At 41.1% G+C, this 25,764-nt stretch overlaps 2 protein-coding genes across 2 annotated transcripts in view; one reads left to right on the forward strand and one right to left on the reverse strand.

The window, feature by feature from the left end:
- Positions 1–25,764, reverse strand: part of LOC112266105 (neurobeachin a) — a 255,505-nt gene that overhangs the window by 107,062 nt on the left and 122,679 nt on the right. Inside the window, exon 37 of the mRNA XM_042296092.1 lies at positions 20,679–20,815. Coding sequence (XP_042152026.1) covers positions 20,679–20,815 — 137 coding nt within the window. The remainder of the gene's footprint in view (positions 1–20,678; positions 20,816–25,764) is intronic.
- LOC112265422 (putative nucleotidyltransferase MAB21L1) lies at positions 17,230–19,751 on the forward strand. The gene has a single exon (XM_024442701.2). The coding sequence runs from the start codon at positions 17,823–17,825 to the stop codon at positions 18,900–18,902; it is 1,080 nt and encodes a 359-aa protein (XP_024298469.1). The 5' UTR covers positions 17,230–17,822; the 3' UTR covers positions 18,903–19,751.

The raw sequence follows: 25,764 nt of genomic DNA on the forward strand, positions 1-25,764 counted from the left end.
TTCTGTATTGTTTTAGTGACCATAGTGAAGTCGTTGGCTCAGGTTTTCTGGGTCTCTATGTTTTTGGTTGGATGGGTTTCTCAATTTCTTTGTTAGGTTTTTGCATTCTTCACCAAACCATTTGTCTGCTTGAAATGTTTAGATTTGATAGGGAAGCTGAGATCAAATATACTGTTTATACGGTTTTATACGGTCAAATATACGGTTTTCTACTGCCAAGTTTACACCTTCACGATTAGAGTGAAACCTTTTGTCCAGGAACTTTTCTAGAAGGGAATGAATTTGTTGTTGCCTAATTGTTTTTTGGTAGATTTCCACACTATTTTCCTTCCATCTATTGCATTTCTTAATATTATTCAGTTCCTTTGGCTTTGATGGCTCATGATTGCACATAGCTCTAAGGGACTCTTTGTTGAGGTCAGTGATAAAGTAGTCTACAGTACTACTGCCAAGAGTTGAGCTATAGGTGTACCTACCATAGGAATTCCCTCGAAGCCTACCATTGACTATGTACATACCCAGCGTCCGACAGAGCTACAGGAGTTGTGACCAGTTTTTTGCTGGTTATGTTGTCGTAGTTGTGTCTTGGGGGGCATATGGGGGAGGGAATGCTGTCACCTGCAGATAGGTGTTTGTCCCCCTGTGTGCTGAGGGTGTCAGGTTCTTGTCCAGTTCTGGCATTTAGGTCGCCACAGACTAGTACATGTCCCCGAGCCTGAAAATTGTTGATCTCCACCTCTAGGATGGAGAAGCTGTATGGGGATTTTACTGGGGGGGTAAAGGTAGCACATTTCTCTGTTGAGATCATTTCCTGATTAATTTATAGCCAGATGTAAAATGTTCATGTTTTGACTAATTTAATAGAGTAGGTTAGGTATGCTCCATACCAAATTAGCATACCCCCTGAGTCTCTTCCCTGTTTCACACATGGTAGTTTGGATGGGACTACCAGCTCTCGGTAGCCTAAAGGGCAACCAGTGGGTCCCATCTCCTTTATACCATGTTTCTAGTAGGATGACAATGTCTGTATTTCCAATTTCTTTGATGATGTCTGGGTTCCTGATCTTTAGGCCAAAGGAAGATGACCTCAGACCTTGTATATTCCAGGATGTGATAGTAAAAGCTTTGTGTTCTTTAGTGTCTAGTGTTGTTTTTGTGTGGTTTAGGCTCGGACCATCAAAGTAGGTGTGAGCAGAGCATGTCGAGCATCTAAAACATACCTCTTAGCTCGCAGGATGGGGCTTGGGCAGGTGTAATAGTGGAGGTTGGACCTGTTGCTCTGCTCACGGCCTGGGCATATGTCCTGCTGTCATGTTGAGGTCCTTGCCGCGGGGGGCATGGGGTGGGCAGAAGGGGCATAGGTCTGATATGGGGGGTGGCTATATAGGGTATGGCCAGGGTGTGCTTGGGGTGGTCTTAACTGGTTGGGGTGTGGCTGGTGATGCTGTGGTCTGGGTGTAGGTCCTCTTGGCGTGGGTTCCCTCGGTGTCCTTCGGGAGGTGGTCTTGCAGGTCTGAGAGGGTGTCTCGCTGGTCTGGGCAGGGTGTCCATTGCTCTGTTGCTCCTGTGTGAGGTGCTGGGGCTGCAGTTGAAGGTGACGTCCTTCAAGGTCCTGGCAAAAGTTGGGATTGCTGCCTTGTGGAGGTGGACCTGGTTGTAAAGGCTGTTCAAGTCCAGGGTGGAGTGGTGGGCCAGGTAGACATTTAGGTTTTGAGGCACAGTCTCGCGAAATGCTTGCATTCACCCACTGTATGGTAGCAGGGTGAAAGTCTTTTCATGGTAGCAGGGTGGAGATAACAACTTGTGCGTTGGGGAAAGTGGAAGAAGCTTTTTCAATCACTCCTTGAGTGCTTTTGCCACCCTTTCCTGCTAGGCCCTCAGGTCATGCGTGCCCATGTGAATCATGATGTGGCTGGGGGACCCTAGTCTGTCCTCTGACAACAGCTCCTGGGCATGCCTAGTGTTTGATCACCAGAGTTTAGCCACTTTGTGTTTGGGAAAAAGTGTATCCTCTTGAATGTATTTGCCATTTGAGTCAATGAGAAAAACAATCTCTGGAATAATTTGTGTGTCCTCAGTGGATGTGTGTGGGAGGGGGGTCAGTAGGGCTATCGGGGGAGCTGACAGGAGAGCTGTTAGGAGTGGGTGGGGTCTATTGGGTTGGTGGGTCCTGTGTTGTCTGTCCCGTTGTGCTGTTCAGGTTGTGGTCTGAGGTGGGCTGTCTTGCTGGATTGTATGGGGGAGTGTCCTGCTCTCTCACTCAGCTTTCTGTCCTCACCCTTCAGTGCCTCTAAGTTCTCTCACCTCAGTCTGTAGACCAGCCAGCTCTCTCAGACAGCCATCCATCTGCACTTTCTCCCCTCCGGATCTTGCTGTGAAAGATGTGTGTGTTGTTGTGCTGGTCTGTTTTGTGGGTTTGCTCTGTCTGGATTATGTGGACTGGATTGTCCTTGAGGAGCTTTTTTTGCACATTTTCCTTGCTTAATCTCTCTCCATATAATGGTAGGCTTTAACCCTCTCTCTCTCCATATAATGGTAGGCTTTAACCCTCTCTCTCCTCATATAATGGTAGGCTTTAACCCTCTCTCTCCATATAATGGTAGGCTTTAACCCCCTCTCTCTCCATTTAATGGTAGGATTTAACCCTCTCTCTCCATATAATGGTAGGCTTTAACCCTCTCTCTCTCTCTCCATATAATGGTTCATTTAATGGTAGGCTTTAACCCTCTCTCTCCATATAATGGTAGGCTTTAACCCTCTCTCTCTCCATAAAATGGTAGGCTTCAACCCCTCTCTCTCCATTTAATGGTAGGCTTTAACCCTCTCTCTCTCTCCATATAATGGTAGGCTTTAACCCTCTCTCTCCATATAATGGTAGGCTTTAACCCTACACTCTCTCCATATAATGGTAGGCTTTAACCCCTCTCTCTCCATATAATGGTAGGCTTTAACCCCTCTCTCTCTCACTCCATATAATGGTAGGCTTTAACCCCTCTCTCTCTCACTCCATATAATGGTAGGCTTTAACCCCTCTCTCTCTCCATTTAATGGTAGGCTTTAACCCCTCTCTCTCTCCATTTAATGGTAGGCTTTAACCCCCCTCTCTCGTCCATATAATGGTAGGCTTTAACCCCCTTTCTCTCCATATAATGGTAGGCTTTAAACCCATCTCTCTCCATAAAATGGTAGGCCTTAACCCTCTCTCTCTCCATATAATGGTAGGCTTTAACCCTCTCTCTCCATATAATGGTAGGCTTTAAACCTCTCTCTATCCATATAATGGTAGGCCTTAACCCGCTCTCTCTCTCTCCATATAATGGTAGGCTTTAACCCCCCTCTCTCTCCATATAATGGTTGGCTTTAACCCTCTCTCTCTCCATATAATGGTAGTCTTTATCCGCTCTCTCTCTCTATATATATATATATAATGGTAGGCTTTAACCCCCTCTCTCTCCATAGAATGGGAGGCATTAACCCTCTCTCTCCATTTAATGGTAGGCTTTAACCCTCTCTCTCTCCATTTAATGGTAGGCTTTAACCCCCTCTCTCTCTCCATATAATGGTAGGCTTTAACCCCCTTTCTTTCCATATAATGGTAGGCTTTAACCCTACTCTCTCTCCATATAATGGTAGGCTTTAACCCCCCTTTCTCTCCATATAATGGTAGGCTTTAACCCCTCTCTCTCCATATAATGGTAGGCTTTAACCCCTCTCTCTCCATATAATGGTAGGCTTTAACCCTCTCTCTCCATATAATGGTAGGCTTTAAGCCCCTCTCTCTCTATCCATATAATGGTAGGCCTTAACCCGCTCTCTCTCTCTCCATATAATGGTAGGCTTTAACCCCCCTCTCTCTCTCCATATAATGGTTGGCTTTAACCCTCTCTCTCTCCATATAATGGTAGTCTTTATCCGCCTCTCTCTATATATATATATATATAATGGTAGGCTTTAACCCCCTCTCTCTCCATAGAATGGGAGGCATTAACCCTCTCTCTCCATTTAATGGTAGGCTTTAACCCTCTCTCTCTCCATTTAATGGTAGGCTTTAACCCCCCTCTCTCTCCATATAATGGTAGGCTTTAACCCCCCCTTTCTTTCCATATAATGGTAGGCTTTAACCCTACTCTCTCTCCATATAATGGTAGGCTTTAACCCCCCCTTTCTCTCCATATAATGGTAGGCTTTAACCCTACTCTCTCTCCATGTAATGGTAGGCTTTAACCCTCTCTCTCTCCATATAATGGTAGACTTTAGCCCTCTCTATCCATATAATGGTAGGCTTTAACCCTACTCTCTCTCCATATAATGGCAGGCTTTAACCCTCTCTCTCTCCATATAATGGTAGGCTTTAACCCTCTCTCTCCATATAATGGTAGGCTTCAACCCCTCTCTCTCCATTTAATGGTAGGCTTTAACCCTCTCTCTCTCTCTCTCCATATAATGGTAGGCTTTAACCCTACTCTCTCTCCATAAAATGGTAGGCTTCAACCCCTCTCTCTCCATTTAATGGTAGGCTTTAACCCTCTCTCTCTCTCCATATAATGGTAGGCTTTAACCCTCTCTCTCCATATAATGGTAGGCTTTAACCCTACACTCTCTCCATATAATGGTAGGCTTTAACCCTCTCTCTCTCCATATAATGGTAGGCTTTAACCCCCTCTCTCTCTCACTCCATATAATGGTAGGCTTTAACCCCCTCTCTCTCTCACTCCATATAATGGTAGGCTTTAACCCCCTCTCTCTCCATTTAATGGTAGGCTTTAACCCCTCTCTCTCTCCATTTAATGGTAGGCTTTAACCCCCTCTCTCTCGTCCATATAATGGTAGGCTTTAACCCCCTTTCTCTCCATATAATGGTAGGCTTTAAACCCATCTCTCTCCATAAAATGGTAGGCCTTAACCCTCTCTCTCTCCATATAATGGTAGGCTTTAACCCTCTCTCTCTCCATATAATGGTAGGCTTTAAACCTCTCTCTATCCATATAATGGTAGGCCTTAACCCGCTCTCTCTCTCCATATAATGGTAGGCTTTAACCCCCCCTCTCTCTCTCCATATAATGGTTGGCTTTAACCCTCTCTCTCTCCATATAATGGTAGTCTTTATCCGCCTCTCTCTCTATATATATATATATATAATGGTAGGCTTTAACCCCCTCTCTCTCCATAGAATGGGAGGCATTAACCCTCTCTCTCCATTTAATGGTAGGCTTTAACCCTCTCTCTCTCCATTTAATGGTAGGCTTTAACCCCCTCTCTCTCTCCATATAATGGTAGGCTTTAACCCCTTTCTTTCCATATAATGGTAGGCCTTAACCCTACTCTCTCTCCATATAATGGTAAGCTTTAACCCTCTCTCCATAAAATGGTAGGCTTTAACCCTCTCTCTCTCCATATAATGGTAGGCTTTAACCCCCCCCTTTCTTTCCATATAATGGTAGGCTTTAACCCTCTCTCTCCATATAATGGTAGGCTTTAAGCCCCTCTCTCTCTATCCATATAATGGTAGGCTTTAACCCTACTCTCTCTCCATATAATGGCAGGCTTTAACCCTCTCTCTCTCCATATAATGGTAGGCTTTAACCCTCTCTCTCCATATAATGGTAGGCTTCAACCCCCTCTCTCTCCATTTAATGGTAGGCTTTAACCCTCTCTCTCTCTCCATATAATGGTAGGCTTTAACCATATAATGGTAGGCTTTAACCCTACACTCTCTCCATATAATTGTAAGATTTAACCCTCTCTCTCTCCATATAATGGTAGGCTTTAACCCTCTCTCTCTCCATATAATGGTAGGCTTTAACCCTCTCTCTCCATATAATGGTAGGCTTCAACCCCCTCTCTCTCAATTTAATGGTAGGCTTTAACCCTCTCTCTCTCTCCATATAATGGTAGGCTTTAACCCTCTCTCTCTCCATATAATGGTAGGCTTTAACCCCCTCTCTCTCTCTCTCCATATAATGGTAGGCTTTAACCCTCTCTCTCTCTCCATTTAATGGTAGGCTTTAACCCCCTCTCTCTCGTCCATATAATGGTAGGCTTTAACCCCCTTTCTCTCCATATAATGGTAGGCTTTAAACCCCTCTCTCTCCATAAAATGGTAGGCCTTAACCCTCTCTCTCTCCATATAATGGTAGGCTTTAACCCTCTCTCTTCATATAATGGTAGGCTTTAACCCTCTCTCTCTCCATATAATGGTAGGCTTTAAACCTCTCTCTATCCATATAATGGTAGGCCTTAACCCGCTCTCTCTCTCTCCATATAATGGTAGGCTTTAACCCCCCCTCTCTCTCTCCATATAATGGTTGGCTTTAACCCTCTCTCTCTCCATATAATGGTAGTCTTTATCCGCCTCTCTCTATATATATATATATAATGGTAGGCTTTAACCCCCTCTCTCTCCATAGAATGGGAGGCATTAACCCCTCTCTCCATTTAATGGTAGGCTTTAATTCTCCATTTAATGGTAGGCTTTAACCTCTCCATATAATGGTAGGCTTTAACCCCCTTTCTTTCCATATAATGGTAGGCTTTAACCCTACTCTCTCTCCATATAATGGTAGGCTTTAACCCCCTTTCTCTCCATATAATGGTAGGCTTTAACCCTCTCTCTCCATATAATGGTAGGCTTTAACCCTCTCTCTCTCCATATAATGGTAGGCTTTAACCCTCTCTCCATATAATGGTAGGCTTTAAGCCCCTCTCTCTCTATCCATATAATGGTAGGCTTTAACCCTACTCTCTCTCCATATAATGGCAGGCTTTAACCCTCTCTCTCTCCATATAATGGTAGGCTTTAACCCTCTCTCTCCATATAATGGTAGGCTTCAACCCCCTCTCTCTCCATTTAATGGTAGGCTTTAACCCTCTCACTCTCTCTCCATATAATGGTAGGCTTTAACCCTCTCTCTCCATATAATGGTAGACTTTAACCCTACACTCTCTCCATATAATTGTAAGATTTAACCCTCTCGCTCTCCATATAATGGTAGGCTTTAACCCTCTCTCTCTCCATATAATGGTAGGCTTCAACCCCCTCTCTCTCCATTTAATGGTAGGCTTTAACCCTCTCTCTCTCTCTCCATATAATGGTAGGCTTTAACCCTACACTCTCTCCATATAATGGTAGGCTTTAACCCCCTCTCTCTCTCTCCATATAATGGTAGGCTTAACCCCCTCTCTCTCCATTTAATGGTAGGCTTTAACCCTCTCTCTCTCTCTCCATTTAATGGTAGGGTCCATATAATGGTAGGCTTTAACCCCCTTTCTCTCCATATAATGGTAGGCTTTAAACCCCTCTCTCTCCATAAAATGGTAGGCTTTAACCCTCTCTCTCTCTCTCCATATAATGGTTCATTTAATGGTAGGCTTTAACCCCCTCTCTCTCCATAGAATGGGAGGCATTAACCCTCTCTCTCCATTTAATGGTAGGCTTTAACCCTCTCTCTCTCCATATAATGGTAGGCTTTAAACCTCTCTCTATCCATATAATGGTAGGCCTTAACCCGCTCTCTCTCTCTCCATATAATGGTAGGCTTTAACCCCCCCTCTCTCTCTCCATATAATGGTTGGCTTTAACCCTCTCTCTCTCCATATAATGGTAGTCTTTATCCGCCTCTCTCTATATATATATATAATGGTAGGCTTTAACCCCGTCTCTCTCCATAGAATGGGAGGCATTAACCCTCTCTCTCCATTTAATGGTAGGCTTTAACCCCCCCTTTCTCTCCATATAATGGTAGGCTTTAACCCCTCTCTCTCTCCATATAATGGTAGGCTTTAACCCTCTCTCTCCATATAATGGTAGGCTTCAACCCCTCTCTCTCCATTTAATGGTAGGCTTTAACCCTCTCTCTCTCTCTCTCCATATAATGGTAGGCTTTAACCCTACTCTCTCCCTCTCCATATAATGGTAGGGTTTAACACTCTCTCTCTCTCTCCATACAATGGCAGGCTTTAACCCTCTCTCTCCATATAATGGTAGGCTTTAACCCTCTCTCTCTCCATATAATGGTAGGCTTTAACCCCTTCTCTCTCTCTCCATATAATGGTAGGCCTTAACCCTCTCTCTCTCCATATAATGGTAGGCTTTAACCCTCTCTCTCCATATAATGGTAGGCTTTAACCCTCTCTCTCTCCATAAAATGGTAGGCCTTAACCCTCTCTCTCTCCATATAATGGTAGGCTTTAACCCTCTCTCTCTCCATATAATGGTAGGCTTTAATCCTCTCTCTCTCCATATAATGGTAGGCTTTAACTCTCTCTCTCTTCATATAATGGTAGGCCTTAACCCTCTCTTTCTCCATATAATGGTAGGCTTTAACCCTCTCTCTCTCCAAAAAGGGTAGGCTTTAACCCTACTCTCTCTCCATATAATGGTAGGGTTGAACACTCTCTCTCTCTCTCCATATAATGGTAGGCTTTAACCCTCTCTCTCCTCATATAATGGTAGGCTTTAACCCTCTATCTCCATATAATGGTAGGCTTTAACCCTCTCTCTCTCCATATAATGGTAGGCTTTAACCCTCTCTCCATAAAATGGTAGGCCTTAACCCTCTCTCTCTCCATATAATGGTAGGCTTTAACCCCCCCTCTCTCTATCCATATAATGGTAGGCATTAACCCTACTCTCTCTCTCTTCATATTATGGTAGGCATTAACCCAACTCTCTCTCTCTTCATATTATGGTAGGCATTAACCCAACTCTCTCTCTCTCTCTACATATTATGGTAGGCCTTAACCCTCCTCTCTCTCCTCCTCTCCTCTCTCTCCCCCTGTCACTACAATCTGCATAGAGAGACATTTGTCATCATTAGCTGGGCACTGACAGTTGGCACCCAGCTTTTCACATCTCCACCACGGGCAATTACGAACCCTTCAGGCCTTATTTGGGTAACATGGCCTAATTTCATCATGGGCCCAGCCACCAGCATTTCATTACAACACAATCCTCTTTTATCCCTCCCTTTGTCTTTGTTTTCTGCTGCTCTGCTGTGTGCTCTTATACTGGAAACACATGGCGTTGAAGGGAGAGAAGGTCTGTGCAATTAATGTGAGATTCATAATGGGCTCCTGCGCTGCAGTAAAGATGCTCTGGTGGAGTATCACAGGGTAACACAGGGTCAGTGGGCCCATGATTACAGTGTCCACCTTTAGACAGGAGAGTAGACGTCTCCTACACATGAAGATGAATCACTCTGCCTCTGTTGCTTTGTTGCCTTCCACTCCGTATAGGGAGGAGGAAGGTGCCTCCTCATGTTTGTTCTTATATATACATATATTACACTGTGTACAAAACATTAGGAACACCTTCCCTTTTCCATGTCATAGACTGACCAGGTGAATCCAGGTGAAAGCTATGATCCCTTATTGATGTCTCTTGTAAAATCACCTTCAATCCGTGTAAATGAAGGGTAGGAGACAGGTTAAAGAAGGATTTTTAAGCCTTGAGACAATAGAGACATGGATTGTGTATGTGTGCCTTTGAACGTGGTATGGTAGTAGGTGCCAGGCGAACAGGTTCGAGTGTGTCAAGAACTGGAACGCTGTTGGGTTGAGATGGTTTGGGATGAGCTGGACCACAGAGTGAAGGAAAAGCAGCCAACAAGTGCTCAACATGTGTTTGAACTCCTTCAAGTCTGTTGGAAAAGTATTCCTCATGAAGCTGGTTGAGAGAATGCCATGAGTGTGCAAAGCTGTCATCAAGGCAAAGGGTGGCTACTTTGAAGAATCTCAATTATATTTAGATTTGTTTAACACTGTTTTGGTTACTACATGATTCCATATGTGTTATTTCATAGTTCTGATGTCTTCACTATTTTTATACAATGTAGAAAATAGTCAAAATAAAGAAAATCCCTGGAATGAGTAGGTATCCAAACGTTTGACTGGTACTGTTTATATATATTGCATTACAAAAACAAACATGAGGTGGCATCTTTCCTCTCTCTGGCAAAACAGACTGGAGATTATATTATAAACGAGTCTACATCAAACCACAAGCCTTTACAATGCTGCTGCTCTAACAACAAACCACAAGCCTTTACAATGCTGCTGCTCTAACGACATACCACAAGCCTTAACAATGCTGCTGCTCTAACAACAAACCACAAGCCTTAACAATGCTGCTGCTCTAACAACAAACCACAAGCCTTAACAATGCTGCTGCTCTAACGACATACCACAAGCCTTAACAATGCTGCTGCTCTAAAAATTTCACAACAACAGCAGAGATATTAACAGATAACAGAATAATAACGTAGCAGGACACAGCTCCCATCTCCTACTAATACCTTAACACTGTTATGTACAACAGATATAGAGTTTATCTGTGTGATTAAACAGACAGGGGCAGCCACAGTCTGCATCACAAACGGCACCCTATTCCCTATGTAGTGCACATATAGAAAATACCATGGACCCTGGTCAAAAGTAGTACACGATAGAGGGAATAGGGTGCCATTTGAGATGCAACCATAACCTCAGCATTTCTACACAGTAATGCCATGGGCACATACTTAAACAGAAAAATGTATGATCGTTCACAGAATGTTATCCACTTTTTTAAATGGCATACCTCTAATAATACCTCTCATTTTCTGTGTTATTATGCAAAGCCGTGTCGGCAAATGAAACTAAATTATATTTAATTATATTAATGCTAAATTGATGCAAATAAATGCGTGTCATTAATCAGAAAGGCTGACAAGCATTCCATATTGAGGAGAGGAGGGAGGCGGGTGGTGGAGGTGCTGAGATAATTCATTAATTTTCATAATTTCCCCTGTTCTTCTCTCTCTTCTCTCTCTCACTCTCCCTCTCGCTCTCTCCCTCTCGCCCTCCCTCTTTCTCTCCTCCTCTGTCACAGAAATACACACCAAAGTTCTGTTATTCTGATGTGTTTTCTGTAACCCCACCAGGCTGTAGCCTGATGGTCTGTAGTATATGAGACCTAGCCTGGGCCCTAGCTGATCACGAGAAGGTCCTTCAGAGCCTCTGGCTGTGTTGTCCCGTCTCCTTACTACTCACACAGAGAGGCTGTTGACACGAGGGCTCTGTCTCAACCCTATGCAACATCTAGCATCCTTTGTCCTTGTTTCCTCCGAAATCATATTGAAGGTCCAAGGTCCCTCCCCTCTGACCTTTTTCTCCAATGTGTTTTGAGAAGGATGCGAGGTCAGAGGATGTGAGGAATCAAGGAAATATGAATTGAGAAAGAGTCGGGGAGGGAGGAGTCAAACACAGGGAGGCTGCTGACACGAGGAGGGGGTATAACAGATGAAGAAAGGGGGGGGTCGGAGATCCAGAGGGGGCCGAGGTGGAGGAAGGATCCAGAGGGTGGAAGACACAAGGCCCAGAAATTAACGGGCTACCCCACAGAGACACCATATTGTCTGGAATAATGATATTCAGATTATTAAAAACCCCAATGACAATGTCATTTTGAGATTAATACATTTTGTGGGGGGACATGTCAAAGTGAGTCCCCATCCCGAGAGGGTAAAGTGTATTATTTATCCCAGTGTGAGGCCTAATGCTGATCACACATGTCTTAAATGCCACCCTCTTAATCTGAGTCCTATTGCACTGCCACTCCATTAGAGACTGTTGGTATAATCTGGATTTGATTTGGTGACTGAACCTCTCATTGGCTGCCTTCCATCCCCAGTCTTCTATAATGTACAGAGAGATAGACGACAGAATAACATGGATGACCCTATTTGTCATGTTCTAAAAGGATTATCAATAGAGAGACACACTGACTATTAATATCCTCAATTAGTTGACTTTAATGGGCACATTATGAGATGCTGTTATTACTATTGAGACATTTAAATTGTTAATATGGTCTTGGATTAATTTGGTCTGTCTTAATAAAATTAATATTATCATGTTTTAGCTGGTGTTGGTCTTAACCATTTATACTATTGGTGTCTATCATGCACCACAGTACTGTACATTTATAAAAACGGTATTTTTATATAGTAAATGTTTACACTGTCTGGGGCGATGGATTTGTGGCATCAAAAATGTATGTTATATTGTCAATTTAGACTTGTAATTGTCAAACTGAAAAATCTCATGTCCAGTTTCAGGCCGTGTGTGTGTGCGTGATAAACTATGGTGTCATCACAAAGCCATTTCAGCTATTAGACAAGAACTGTTGACCCCCATTTCAGACCACTGACAGGAGGATCAGTCTTACTAAAAGAAAGAGAAAAATGAAGAATGGAGGGGAAAAGGAGAGGTGCCGTAAAAACAAAGAAGCCTTCTACACAAAGAAGCCTGGGTCACATGGTAGGAAGTAGAAGTCATTGTATTGATTTACACGATCATACATAAAGCTGGAGGGTCAGAGACCGGACTGATGTTATTCTGGGTCAGAATAGAAAAAGGCCCCATACTACAGTCATGCATTGGGCTGTGGGGTCAGAAATAGGTTCTATTGAAATTAGGCCGGGTCAGAGATAGACGCTAACTCTTATCTGCTATAGTGGATCTAACACAGAGACCATAGAGGATAGTGTAGATCTGAGTAGAGTAGAACAGGTTGTTAGTTTAGATCTATAGTAGAGTAGACCAGATTGCTATATAGTGTAGATTTGTGTAGAGTAGACCAGGGGTGTGTTCAGAACAGTGTGCAATGTTTAATTCACACACACACATACCTCAAAGGCTGTTGAACATTGCACACTGTTTTGGGGAAACGTGTCATTCAGTACAAACCGTCACGCAACGTAGCAAACGCTGAACAGAACTGAACGCACCTCAGGTTGTTAGATCTAAACATTAATATTTACATGTAGATCTGTGTAGAGTAGTCCAGGTTGTTAGATCTAAACATTAATATGTACATGTAGATCTGTGTAGAGTAGTCCAGGTTGTTAGATCTAAACATTAATATGTACATGTAGATCTGTGTAGAGTAGTCCAGGTTGTTAGATCTAAACATTAATATGTACATGTAGATCTGTGTAGAGTAGTCCAGGTTGTTAGATCTAAACATTAATATGTACATGTAGATATGTGTAGAGTAGTCCAGGTTGTTAGATCTAAACATTAATATGTACATGTAGATCTGTGTAGAGTAGTCCAGGTTGTTACATGTAGATCTGTGTAGAGTAGTCCAGGTTGTTAGATCTAAACATTAATATTTACATGTAGATCTGTGTAGAGTTAGTAAACCAGGTTGTTAGATCTAAACATTAATATTTACATGTAGATCTGTGTAGAGTAGTCCAGGTTGTTAGATCTAAACATTAATATTTACATGTAGATCTGTGTAGAGTAGTCCAGGTTGTTACATGTAGATCTGTGTAGAGTAGTCCAGGTTGTTAGATCTAAACATTAATATGTACATGTAGATCTGTGTAGAGTAGTCCAGGTTGTTAGATCTAAACATTAATATGTACATGTAGATATGTGTAGAGTAGTCCAGGTTGTTAGATCTAAACATTAATATGTACATGTAGATCTGTGTAGAGTAGTCCAGGTTGTTACATGTAGATCTGTGTAGAGTAGTCCAGGTTGTTAGATCTAAACATTAATATTTACATGTAGATCTGTGTAGAGTAGTCCAGGTTGTTAGATCTAAACATTAATATTTACATGTAGATCTGTGTAGAGTAGTCCAGGTTGTTAGATCTAAACATTAATATTTACATGTAGATCTGTGTAGAGTAGTCCAGGTTGTTACATGTAGATCTGTGTAGAGTAGTCCAGGTTGTTAGATCTAAACATTAATATTTACATGTAGATCTGTGTAGAGTAGTCCAGGTTGTTAGATCTAAACATTAATATTTACATGTAGATCTGTGTAGTGTTGTCCAGGTTGTTAGATCTAAACATTAATATTTACATGTAGATCTGTGTAGAGTAGTCCAGGTTGTTAGATCTAAACATTAATATTTACATGTAGATCTGTGTAGTGTAGTCCAGGTTGTTACATGTAGATCTGTGTAGAGTAGTCCAGGTTGTTAGATCTAAACATTAATATTTACATGTAGATCTGTGTAGTGTAGTCCAGGTTGTTAGATCTAAACATGAACATTTACATGTAGATATGTGTAGAGTAGTCCAGGTTGTTAGATCTAAACATTAATATTTACATGTAGATCTGTGTAGTGTAGTCCAGGTTGTTAGATCTAAACATGAACATTTACATGTAGATATGTGTAGAGTAGTCCAGGTTGTTAGATCTAAACATTAATATGTACATGTAGATCTGTGTAGAGTAGTCCAGGTTGTTACATGTAGATCTGTGTAGAGTAGTCCAGGTTGTTAGATCTAAACATTAATATTTACATGTAGATCTGTGTAGAGTAGTCCAGGTTGTTAGATCTAAACATTAATATTTACATGTAGATCTGTGTAGAGTAGTCCAGGTTGTTAGATCTAAACATTAATATTTACATGTAGATCTGTGTAGAGTAGTCCAGGTTGTTACATGTAGATCTGTGTAGAGTAGTCCAGGTTGTTAGATCTAAACATTAATATTTACATGTAGATCTGTGTAGAGTAGTCCAGGTTGTTAGATCTAAACATTAATATTTACATGTAGATCTGTGTAGTGTTGTCCAGGTTGTTAGATCTAAACATTAATATTTACATGTAGATCTGTGTAGAGTAGTCCAGGTTGTTAGATCTAAACATTAATATTTACATGTAGATCTGTGTAGTGTAGTCCAGGTTGTTACATGTAGATCTGTGTAGAGTAGTCCAGGTTGTTAGATCTAAACATGAACATTTACATGTAGATATGTGTAGAGTAGTCCAGGTTGTTAGATCTAAACATTAATATTTACATGTAGATCTGTGTAGTGTAGTCCAGGTTGTTAGATCTAAACATGAACATTTACATGTAGATATGTGTAGAGTAGTCCAGGTTGTTACATGTAGATCTGTAGTGTAGTCCAGGTTGTTAGATCTAAGCAGCCACATGCTTTAGATTAAAGAGGTGATAATCCTGAAGAAAAGCCCCTCCTCTATCACGTAGAGGGATGACCAGCCTCATGGCCACACACAAACTTGGAGTTGGAAGTAGACTGTAGACTAGTCTGGCTCTAATAAAGGCCATGTATACACATGCTGATCTACAGACAGAGAGAGAGACAGAAAGAGAGAGAAAGAGACAGAGAGAGACAGAGAGAGAGAGAAACAGAGAGAGAGACAGAGAGAGACAGAGAGAGAGAGAGAGAGAGAGAAGGTGCAGGTTTTCCTCCTATCTCTCTCCACATGAAACCAGTATAGAATTTCCTACAATCGCAAAACACTCCATGAAAGTGACTAAGAAAAATCTACACTGGGAAGTGGTAGCTAGTGCCTAGTTTTGTCAATATCTAACCCAAAAAGATTTCTGTTGACTATCAATCTAAAATAATAATTAAGGTTATGAATATAATAAACTATATTTCACACTTAATTTGAAATTCATATTTTCGTAGTAGACCTTTAGATGGGCCTAGAGTAATGATGTGTTATCTTGGCAAGGTCTATACCAGCACACCCATTTGTTGTCATATCTGTAATACCTGCCTGGTAACAGTGGGACATTAATTATGATTAGCCAGGATGATTACTACTTTTAAAGCTAGAGATGGCTCCGAGATAGGGAGTTGATTCGGTGATAACTACAGTGATTGTTCAGTGATTTGGTGTGGGGGAAGGACTTGTTAACTGTGCAGAAATGTGCAGCAACTTCGTCTGCATAAAATATCTAGTCTACTGGTGTTGTGCATAAATGTGTCTTGCTTCCATTGAGGTCTTGATAACATAATAATCTGTTTTATATTAGTAATACGATTGGAATAGTTAAGTATTTTTGTCATAGTAATATGAATATTGTAGACCTAGCCTATGTTGTGTTGCCTATGTAGGCCTCATTTACTTCTGAGGAAAATACTGGCCTACTCAAGTCAATTATATATATATACAATATATATAGGCTAAAATAATAATCATAATTATAATAATGATAAAGTATAGTTTTCTTTTCGTTGCTATTGTTTAATATTGTTTAATTTGTTCTATCGTCATATTCGTGATAATTGTAAACACTGTTCACACAACACTCACCTAGAATGATGCCTACAATGTACAACATCAATCATTTGTAACGGCCTGCTTATGAAAACCTTGCGTTCACAATCTGTTTTTGCATACAAAACGCCCTTATACAATTTTGTGAACTAAAAAATGATCGGAATCGCGTATTTCAACGAACTAACAAGATGCTTGCAACAAAACATTTACCAATGCTGAAAAATAATACATATTGGAAATATATTAAAATGCCTACACATGTATAGATTACAGTCTTACAAAACAGTGGTATAGCTAAAGGAAATATCTATGCCATCTTAATTTTTCTTCACTGATAAGATGAGTGTCCTACTTAATTTGACAAGTTCATCAATTAATGAGGAATAGTAGGCCTATTTCATACATTGAAATAACGAAAAATATTTACATTCAAATTCAAAAACTTCTTAATTTAAAGGTAGGCCTGAAGATGTATTTTATTGCGTTGAATAGCCTATACATCGACAATGTAAGAAAAAAAACAATGAACTTCTAAAGGGCTTTGTACCTTTATGTTATCATTCGCCTATTTATGCTGGAAAAGAAAACTGGGGAAATGAACCAGTCCACTATTTTTAACTACTACAATGTTCCAGGCATACATGCATTATTGTCCAAAATAACCAGCGTGTGATTTCACAGGCCTAATAATTATACAATAGCCTAGCCTACTGATATGCCGAAGACGGAAATCCATCTAATATAGGTTATTTCAACATGTAGTAGGATATTTTTTTCTCCGGACACTGCATTCCAAATTCCTGTTGAATAGATTTAGCATAGCGAATCGTCTGTCAAAGCAACGAAATAGAAGAAAAGACAGAACCCCACGCAACGACTGTCATCAAATCTGTCATTCAGACGTCGTGTCTAATATTAGATCAGCTACCATCCTTAGGCTGTGGACAATACAGTAAAATAAAAAACGAAAATCTGAGAAAGCAAGAATAATAAACACGAGAAAAATGCTACTTAATAAAATATCTTATTCCAAAACAAATAAATAAGATAAACATTTGCATATGTTATAGCCTACCTACTATAGCATACAAACAAGCAGTCTAAAATGAGCAGTTGAAGAAAATCCGTTTAAATGTCAAAAAGACTTCCTGAAAGTGGGCTCTGTTTTTTCTCTAGCCAATACATAGGTGGACTTCCGATCCTCGACATTACTACCTTTAGTTTAAATTGTGTATAAAACCCGGGAATTAATTTGCGTTCGATAAACTGGAGGCGGTGACGAATCAGATGGCGATTGGACATCCTCGTTCCTAACCCTCCCTTTATAATTTCCCGAAGAGCGTCCGGGCTGTTAAACACAGAAAGACTCAGCCGCCTCCACAACGCCCTCACACATACACACACAGACACACACAGACTGCACCGCGCACTTTCACATGTGGATCCATAACTACAGCAGTGATTAGAGTTAATAAAAACAACAACGAGGTTGTTTTGACTACTGACGTGAGGGCGTGTAATATGGACTATTGATAATTATTCGCAAATCGAAGGACATACTTTTTCAACTGCAGTCCATTACAAAAGCTTATGATTTAGACCAGCGAGGTTATTACGCATGTGCCCCAACTAGCAAGAGGCTGGGTTGGGTCTTGTGGAACACATTTTTTCTTTTTAATAGCGTTCTTTCTTCTCTAAAATTGGCTCCCGTACAAACAGCCGCGTTGGATCCGTCGGCTTACTGCGAGACTCCGGTCTACAACCCGGATCTCTGCCCTAACATGATAGCCGCCCAGGCCAAGCTGGTGTACCACCTCAACAAATACTACCAGGAGAAATGTCAATCTCGGAAGGCGGCCATCTCCAAGACCATCCGGGAGGTGTGCAAGGTGGTCTCGGACGTCTTGAAGGAGGTGGAGGTGCAGGAGCCCCGCTTCATCAGCTCTCTCAACGAGATGGACAACCGCTTCGAGGGGCTAGAGGTCATCTCCCCCACGGAGTTCGAGGTGGTGCTCTACCTCAACCAGATGGGGGTGTTTAACTTCGTGGATGATGGGTCTCTGCCGGGCTGCGCCGTGCTCAAGCTAAGCGACGGCCGCAAGAGGAGCATGTCTCTCTGGGTAGAATTCATCACTGCCTCCGGGTACCTCTCTGCGCGCAAGATCCGCTCCAGATTTCAGACCCTAGTGGCGCAGGCAGTGGATAAATGCAGCTATAGAGATGTTGTCAAAATGGTGTCAGACACCAGCGAGGTGAAGTTACGCATCAGAGACAGATACATCGTTCAGATCACCCCGGCTTTCAAATGCACCGGGATCTGGCCCCGCAGCGCAGCGCACTGGCCCCTACCGCATATCCCCTGGCCGGGGCCCAACAGGGTAGCCGAGGTAAAGGCCGAGGGATTCAACCTTCTCTCTAAAGAGTGCTACTCGTTGAACGGAAAACAAAGTTCGGCAGAAAGCGACGCCTGGGTCCTGCAGTTCGGCGAGGCCGAGAACCGCCTACTCCTGGGAGGCTGCAGGAAGAAATGTCTGTCGGTCCTCAAGACGTTACGGGACCGGCACCTGGAGCTGCCTGGGACGCCCCTCAACAACTACCACATGAAGACTCTGGTTTCTTATGAGTGTGAAAAACATCCACGGGAGTCTGACTGGGACGAGAACAACCTCGGGGACCGTTTGAACGGGATTCTATTGCAGCTTATTTCGTGTTTGCAGTGCAGGAGGTGTCCCCATTACTTCCTGCCTACTCTAGACCTGTTCCAGGGGAAACCTCATTCTGCTCTAGAAAATGCAGCCAAACAGACCTGGCGACTGGCGAGAGAGATTCTGACCAACCCCAAAAGCTTGGAGAAACTCTGAGGTAAATGTGTGTTATAGTAAAGGAGGGTCAGTGAGAGGCCTGGTGATGTATCAAAGGACTATGGACAGAAATTATCACTGCACCCCTGTTTTATTCACGGTCTTGTAAAATGTGACTATCCTCTGACGATGAAGACGTTTACTCTGAGATCATTTTTATTACATTTAGTCAAATATGACCCTTGTCTTAATTCTATTCTGCGATGTCCTAATTTAGGAGCAAATTGTACCATCAATCCACATTCAAGGTTAGGTTACAATGCAGTGTGAATCTTTCGTTATTTCTCTCCATGCCCACGGTAATCTAAATCGTTTATTTGCTTAAATGCTTTAAAATAAAGCCCCCATACAAGCCTTGACAAAATAACTGTACAATTTCTACTGTAAATACATTCATAGGTTGTGATTCCAGTGGTCTGAAATTGTGAATGTTGTTCTGTGACATGTAAACTTAAGAGCTCAATTCCACCTTTTAAAGTAAAACGCCTGAACATTAATTTTTTTTGGTAGAAAATAAATTAGAACGTTCATTTCAGTGATAGTCTGCTGTATCTGTTGTCAGTGGACATTTTCAAATTTTGAAAGTTTACATTTTTATGGTATTATCTGTTACGTTAAAAAAAAACATTCCATAAACATACTTGAATTCCTATTTAAAGTATACTCGATCATTTTTGTTTGTACCTTGATAACATGATAAAACCTGAAAATAAGAATATATATATAAATACAGTCTAATTGAAAAGAAAAAATGCACTTGAAATACACTGGATTATAACATTTGTGATCTGATTTTTTTATTCCTGTCTCTGATTTAATTTAAAGAGTTAATAAAAACGAGCTATGTAATATGTGTCCCAATCATGATTAATGAAATGTATAACTTGTATTTTTTTAATCACATACAGGCCACATTTATTATCGGCACCATACATTGGTATTTTATAGGCCTAGTGTTTAACCCATTTTAAATTACGCAAATATAGTTTGTCATATCTCTATTAGTTCCGGCTAAAGGCCTATCCTACATATTGTATCTATCGGGTTGTCTATGTTATAATAATAGGCGGTCTAATTAAACGCTTTTTATCGGCTTAAGGCTGTTGGGGAAAACATGTATGAGAGGTACGGTTGGGGTTAGACATTAGGCCTATATTTCTAATATACAATCCACACGAAGACTGCGCAAAACCAGGTGTTTTGAACCCGTAGTTGTGCAAATGTCGAGGTTACAACGTTAGGGTTAATAAATAGTTAGGGTTAGCCCAATAGTGCAACTGTTATCCCATGTCCATACACAGTCGCCATATTTATAAACAAGGATAATGTTGGTCTAAAATCGAACCGATATCGTAGGCTCTCGTTCGATGACATAGGTTTACAGGTTTTGAGGGGATCCGAATATCAATAAATTTGTAAAATATTGTAGGCCAGGTTCTCTGCAGGTGGAGCCTCGCGCGCGTGTAAGACTAGGAAGGCTTAAGGCTCGTCTACATTCTGGGAATCAAAATGGCACACGGTTCCAATTAGATCACATTTTCTAAAATGCTCCACAATCTCCTAATGTTTGAATTGTTGCACATGTGTGAACCTGGATATTATTATTTTTTTACATCTCTAAATCCCAATTTGTGTCTTGCAAAATAAAGAAACCTGGGGTTTATGCGGATCCAGCCTAAACATGAACATGAATCAGTAAAGTGAACTTGAATGTGAACAAAAGCTTGTGGGGTAATCGCATATCAAACAGAAAGGGAACGTGGCGGTTGGACTTACCGTGGAGTCAAGCAGTTTGAAGGAGGGGTCATCCTCGTCCACTTCGAAATATATCTCGGTCGTCGTGATGGAGAGCGTCCCTCGTGCCACTATTACCGGGGCCACGAGCTGGGCCGGGGTGCTGAGGACCACTGGGCCTATAATGTGTAATACACGGTGCATCAGATATAAGGACAAACAATGTATGGTCTTTAACAATTCCTAACAAATAATTTGATTTATTTGATAGTGAATTATTATCAAATGTGAGTCTACTTCGATTTAGTCAGAGAAGATATTGAGACGATGTAATGTATAGGATGCAAATTCTACAATTTCTTCTTAATTTGGGCACATGCACGGTTCTTAATTATCATGGTAACAGGTTTTCATTCAGAGTCATTATTTTTGATTCAAACTCGAATTATTCGTTCAGGTTAAATACAGGACAAGGCTCCATTATGGGTTGCACTCTGGAGGGTATAACATAGGTTACGTTGAACCAAATCGCTATTCGGCCTATTCAACAAGCATTTAGGCCTACATACATTATAGGCTTTCAAAACTATATGACGCTAATTTACATAAGTAATAACCATTTTAACTAAAGGCGCGTGCGGTGCAATAGGGCCAGCAGTGTCATATGGCCTATCAGAACTAAACCAGAGATGGAGGAGCGCTTGCCAATATGATGACTGGTCACTTATAATGGTATTATTATTCATATTTGCATACTAATATTTTTCATAACAATTATTTCAGTTACAATAACGACACTGGGGCCACTAAATGAGAGATACAACACCACGCCAAACTACTGTTACAATATGCATAGCATCCTAAACTAATCACATGCTTTTGAAAAACCTTTGAGGGAAAATGAAAGCGCATATATTTGTGCTGACAATATCCGTTTAGTATTTATTTACGATGGCATTTTGACCCCTAACCAGCAGACGGGATCACATGCAATCTCTCTTTTTCCACCCGTCTTCCTCCGCATCTCCATCTCTCCTCCTGTCTTCTCCTCTCCCTCCATCCTCCATGTTCTATTTGGATCAGTATCGCTGAGGCGCGCGGCTCCAGTGATTTGTCTCGAGCTCAAATGAAAGCTTTTGAAATTGGGATATTTATCGATCGCGTGAACTCCAAAGAGCCACTTTAATGTCTCATCAATCTTAATATTGTGGTCCTCAACCAATTATGCCCGATACTGTTGCGAGATTACAAGTGGATTTTGGTTTCAATTCCCCGGGCTCTCTTTCATTGTGCTAACAGAGCGCTCAGGAATAGTGGAATCGGCTTTCCTACTCTTTCTCTCTGCCTGCCCTAGCTGCCTGTAATAAATTCTGCCTGTATTAAACTGATCTTATCTGATTACACTATCACCGTTTAGCATGTGCTTTACAAGCTGTAATAAACATGCAATATCCCGGGTCTAATGACGTTGCAGTTGTAGGCTATCGTAGGCCTATGGAAACATATAGCCCTAATATGCCCCACAACATATTAATGAATAGATAATGCACAATGCACTGACATATAATGTATAACCTATAATAAATACCTACATGTACATATAATGTAAAATTATACAAAAGGCTATAATTACTGCGATATGCTCACAGAATAGAAAGCAATGCTTTTGCAAAAGAAACGAAACGTGATCAAAATATTACTTATTATTCTAATACTCATATTTATCACTGTCATGACCATTTATTAGCCTATGTAATTATCTTGTAATGTCACTTGTTCTTAATGTTGTTTCCACATTTAGACACATGTTAAACCCGCCCCATGTTAGACTACATTTGAATAGAGAATTCGGCCGACGTCTCAGTAAACGGACAGATATTGTTTTTACAGTCGATGCTGTTGCAAGAGATTCTCATCAATCTGAAGGGTTTGTCTTTATGCAACATAAACTCTCTATTCCAAGACCTCTAGTCTACTCCCCCTCAGAGAGAAAGAGAATAATAAGACGTTGGCGGGTACGAGAACCATTGTGTTGTGGCCTAAAGGGACTCTGGTACAGAGAGAGACAATGCAGCCTTAATCCACTGGATCCACCGCGCTACAGGGACGGGATTAAGCTGTAATCCCTCTAGGGATACTCCATAATTCGGAGTTAGTATTAAAACGTTTACACAACAATAATAATAAATGATACAGGTTTCCATATGCCAAAATGACTGGATTCCGTTAATACGTGAGCTATAACGCTATATCTTTGAAACGGTTTTCTTCGAATTTCCTTCAGAAAAAGTTGTAGTAATAATAATAATAATATTATATTATATATTAACACACACACACCCAGTCCTTTTACGCAGATGGTCTTCAAAATAATATTTCAGAAACATTTAAAATGTACACGGGGCAAATCATTAAATTTCTAGCAAAAATAATTCCTGTTATAATATTCCATTACATAGTCCTAGTTTCTTGGTGTTATAGTTATATTTTGTCTGTACTCTAGTCTTGAATGTCTACGGGGCTGGTAAACTGTTAAACAGTCTGGTCTGATGAAGACAGTCACAGTGATGTCACTGCTGCACTGCTACACAAGGCATTCTGTGTAGTGTCATAATTAAAACAGATAATTCTCCCAAAATCCCGAATGCCCAACATGCCTCTCAAAGGCTTGAATAAGTCTAAGATGTACCTTTATAGGGCACTCTTCTTTTTTTTTACCAGGACACATAGGCCATTAGGGTGTCATTAGGGAATCAGCCTAAAACAGTTCCATTTATTGTCATATATGCAAGAAAGATTATAGTAGTAATTTCCTAAACATGTAATGTAGTCAGTAATATTATATGTAATTCAAAACATCCTGAGCAGTGCACTTTTTTATGCGGTTATGTCTAAGTATTTATGACAATATTATCTTGCACTCATAAGGCTAATTATTATCCATGTAAGGGCTAAAATGATGCCAGAGAGCGAGAGAGAGACAGAGAGCTACAGAGACAGAGAGAGATATGATAATGGTGCACTCCACTCGTTAGGTCATGATAATGTCTCCTTGAAAGAGTACAGCCTGTCTTTGACTCGTCCATTCAAAGGTCTGTCAGTTAAGACCATTAATATCTCAAGCAAAACAGTAAACAGCCACTATCAAAACACCTCCCTCCTCTCCTCTCCTCTCCTCTCCTCTCCTCTCCTCTCCTCTCCTCTCCTCTCCTCTCTCCTCTCCTCTCCTCTCCTCTCCTCTCCTCTCCTCTCCTCTCCTCTCCTCTCCTCTCCTCTCCTCTCCTCTCCTCCTCTCCTCTCCTCTCCTCTCCTCTCCTCTCGAGTTGGGTTACAGATGAGTAGACAAAAGGAGAGTGTTGATGCCAGTGAGAGCAGAAGGTGTTGCCAGTGTTCAGGGGGAGTGAAACTAATCATGGGTTTGGTAACCACAGGGCAGGCCCCGCCCGGCCCCATAGCTAGCTGGGCCCAGGGTAAGCCACGCCCCCTCTGGCAGCAGACACTGACCTGATGGTTGGTTGGCAGGAGGAGAGAGAGAGAGAGGAGGAAGAGGAGGAGAGAGAAAGAGATATGGGGAGAGAGAGTGAGAGGGCAAGAGAGAGAAAGATAAAGAAAGAGGAGGAGGAGAAAGGCTGTCAACACACAGGGAGGATCTCCCACTTAGACTGCTCAGGGCAGAGAGAGATAGAGTATAGATATAGAGCACACAGACTGTAGCATATAGATATAGAGTACATAGACAGAACACTACATAATGTCCAGCACTTCTGAATTGTCAGTCTGAGATAGCTAGGGCTCCCCTGTTGGTCAGAATGTGAACATACCTTTAACTTTACCATGATGCAATATTTGAAAAAAATGTAAATGTTTTTGAAGAGTTTTTGAATGTTCCAAAAAGAAATGTTTTGACCAACATTTTTAATAAGGTTGGAATTGATAATATGTTCTAAATGATGTACATATAAAGAAAGTTTCCATTTAGAATTTTCTGTACTCGTAACTGGTCCAGCTGATTTTGGATGGTGTTTCGTTATATTTTTGTTTCTTTTGCCATTTTAATTGAAAACAATCACACTAAGGTACTTCATTTTTACCCAGAAATGATTTGATATGGAGATAAAAATAGCTGCATTGGACTTTTAAAGGGCAGTACATTTTCATTAAATAAACACAGAGTGATTTATTAGACATACAGCAATGATTTAAAAATACAATTACAAAGACTGCATCGGGGCTTTAAGGACAATACTGCTCACAGACACTACTTAAAAGCCTGATTGTACCTCTTGAGATTCTGGACAGAAGCTAGTCATTGCAGGTCTCTAAAGCTAGCCCCACATACATAGCAACACTATAGATACAATAGTCTGCAATTCAAATTCTCTTTGTCAGACTGCCAACATACCAGTAAACTATGATATTTTAAAATAAACAGCATCTACAGTATATCATATTTTCTTTATTATTTTATCAACTGTCTTAGGATGAAATTTTCTCCTCAGAAAAAAACTGTTTTTTGTTGTTGTCTGTGAGCTTGACAGGGGAGGCACAGCAACCAGATTCTCTCTCCCTCAGTCCATTTGCTGCTTTATAATCCTTGTGATTGGAACATAGTAAACGTTTCAGGAATTTATGATGGCTGCCAGGATCCACTATTGTATTCCAGTAAAACGCTTGCATCAGGCATAAAACCACCACAGCGCTTGCTGCTCTTATTTCATGCACCAGTTGTTTGCAGCGTTCAGGCAGTGTATCGGACTGTTGAACAGCTCCTCTTGATCTATTTTCACAACCAGACTGAACTCTGGATAACTATACCTTGTGAGGCTGAGGCAATTATACCTAAAGCAGCAGAAAGCACAGTTCTGACTGGAGAGTTTGGCCCACAGAGCTGGAGCCTGGTGCCATATAACCAGGAGGTGGGTTGGAGAACATTATGAGAACACTGTAAGAACACTATGAGAACACTAAAACACTATAAGGGGGTTTGGATAACTCTATTGTTAGCAGAGACATTCCTGACTGGGCAGAGTCAGACCAATAAGGTATTTAAATAACCTAAGCTACTAGGCAGAAATAACCGTCAAATGTTTTAATGAAGACAATAAATATTATAGTTATGATTATAACT

This window comes from Oncorhynchus tshawytscha, linkage group LG13, assembly GCF_018296145.1.
Source record: "Oncorhynchus tshawytscha isolate Ot180627B linkage group LG13, Otsh_v2.0, whole genome shotgun sequence".
NCBI classification, from domain to species: domain Eukaryota; kingdom Metazoa; phylum Chordata; class Actinopteri; order Salmoniformes; family Salmonidae; genus Oncorhynchus; species Oncorhynchus tshawytscha.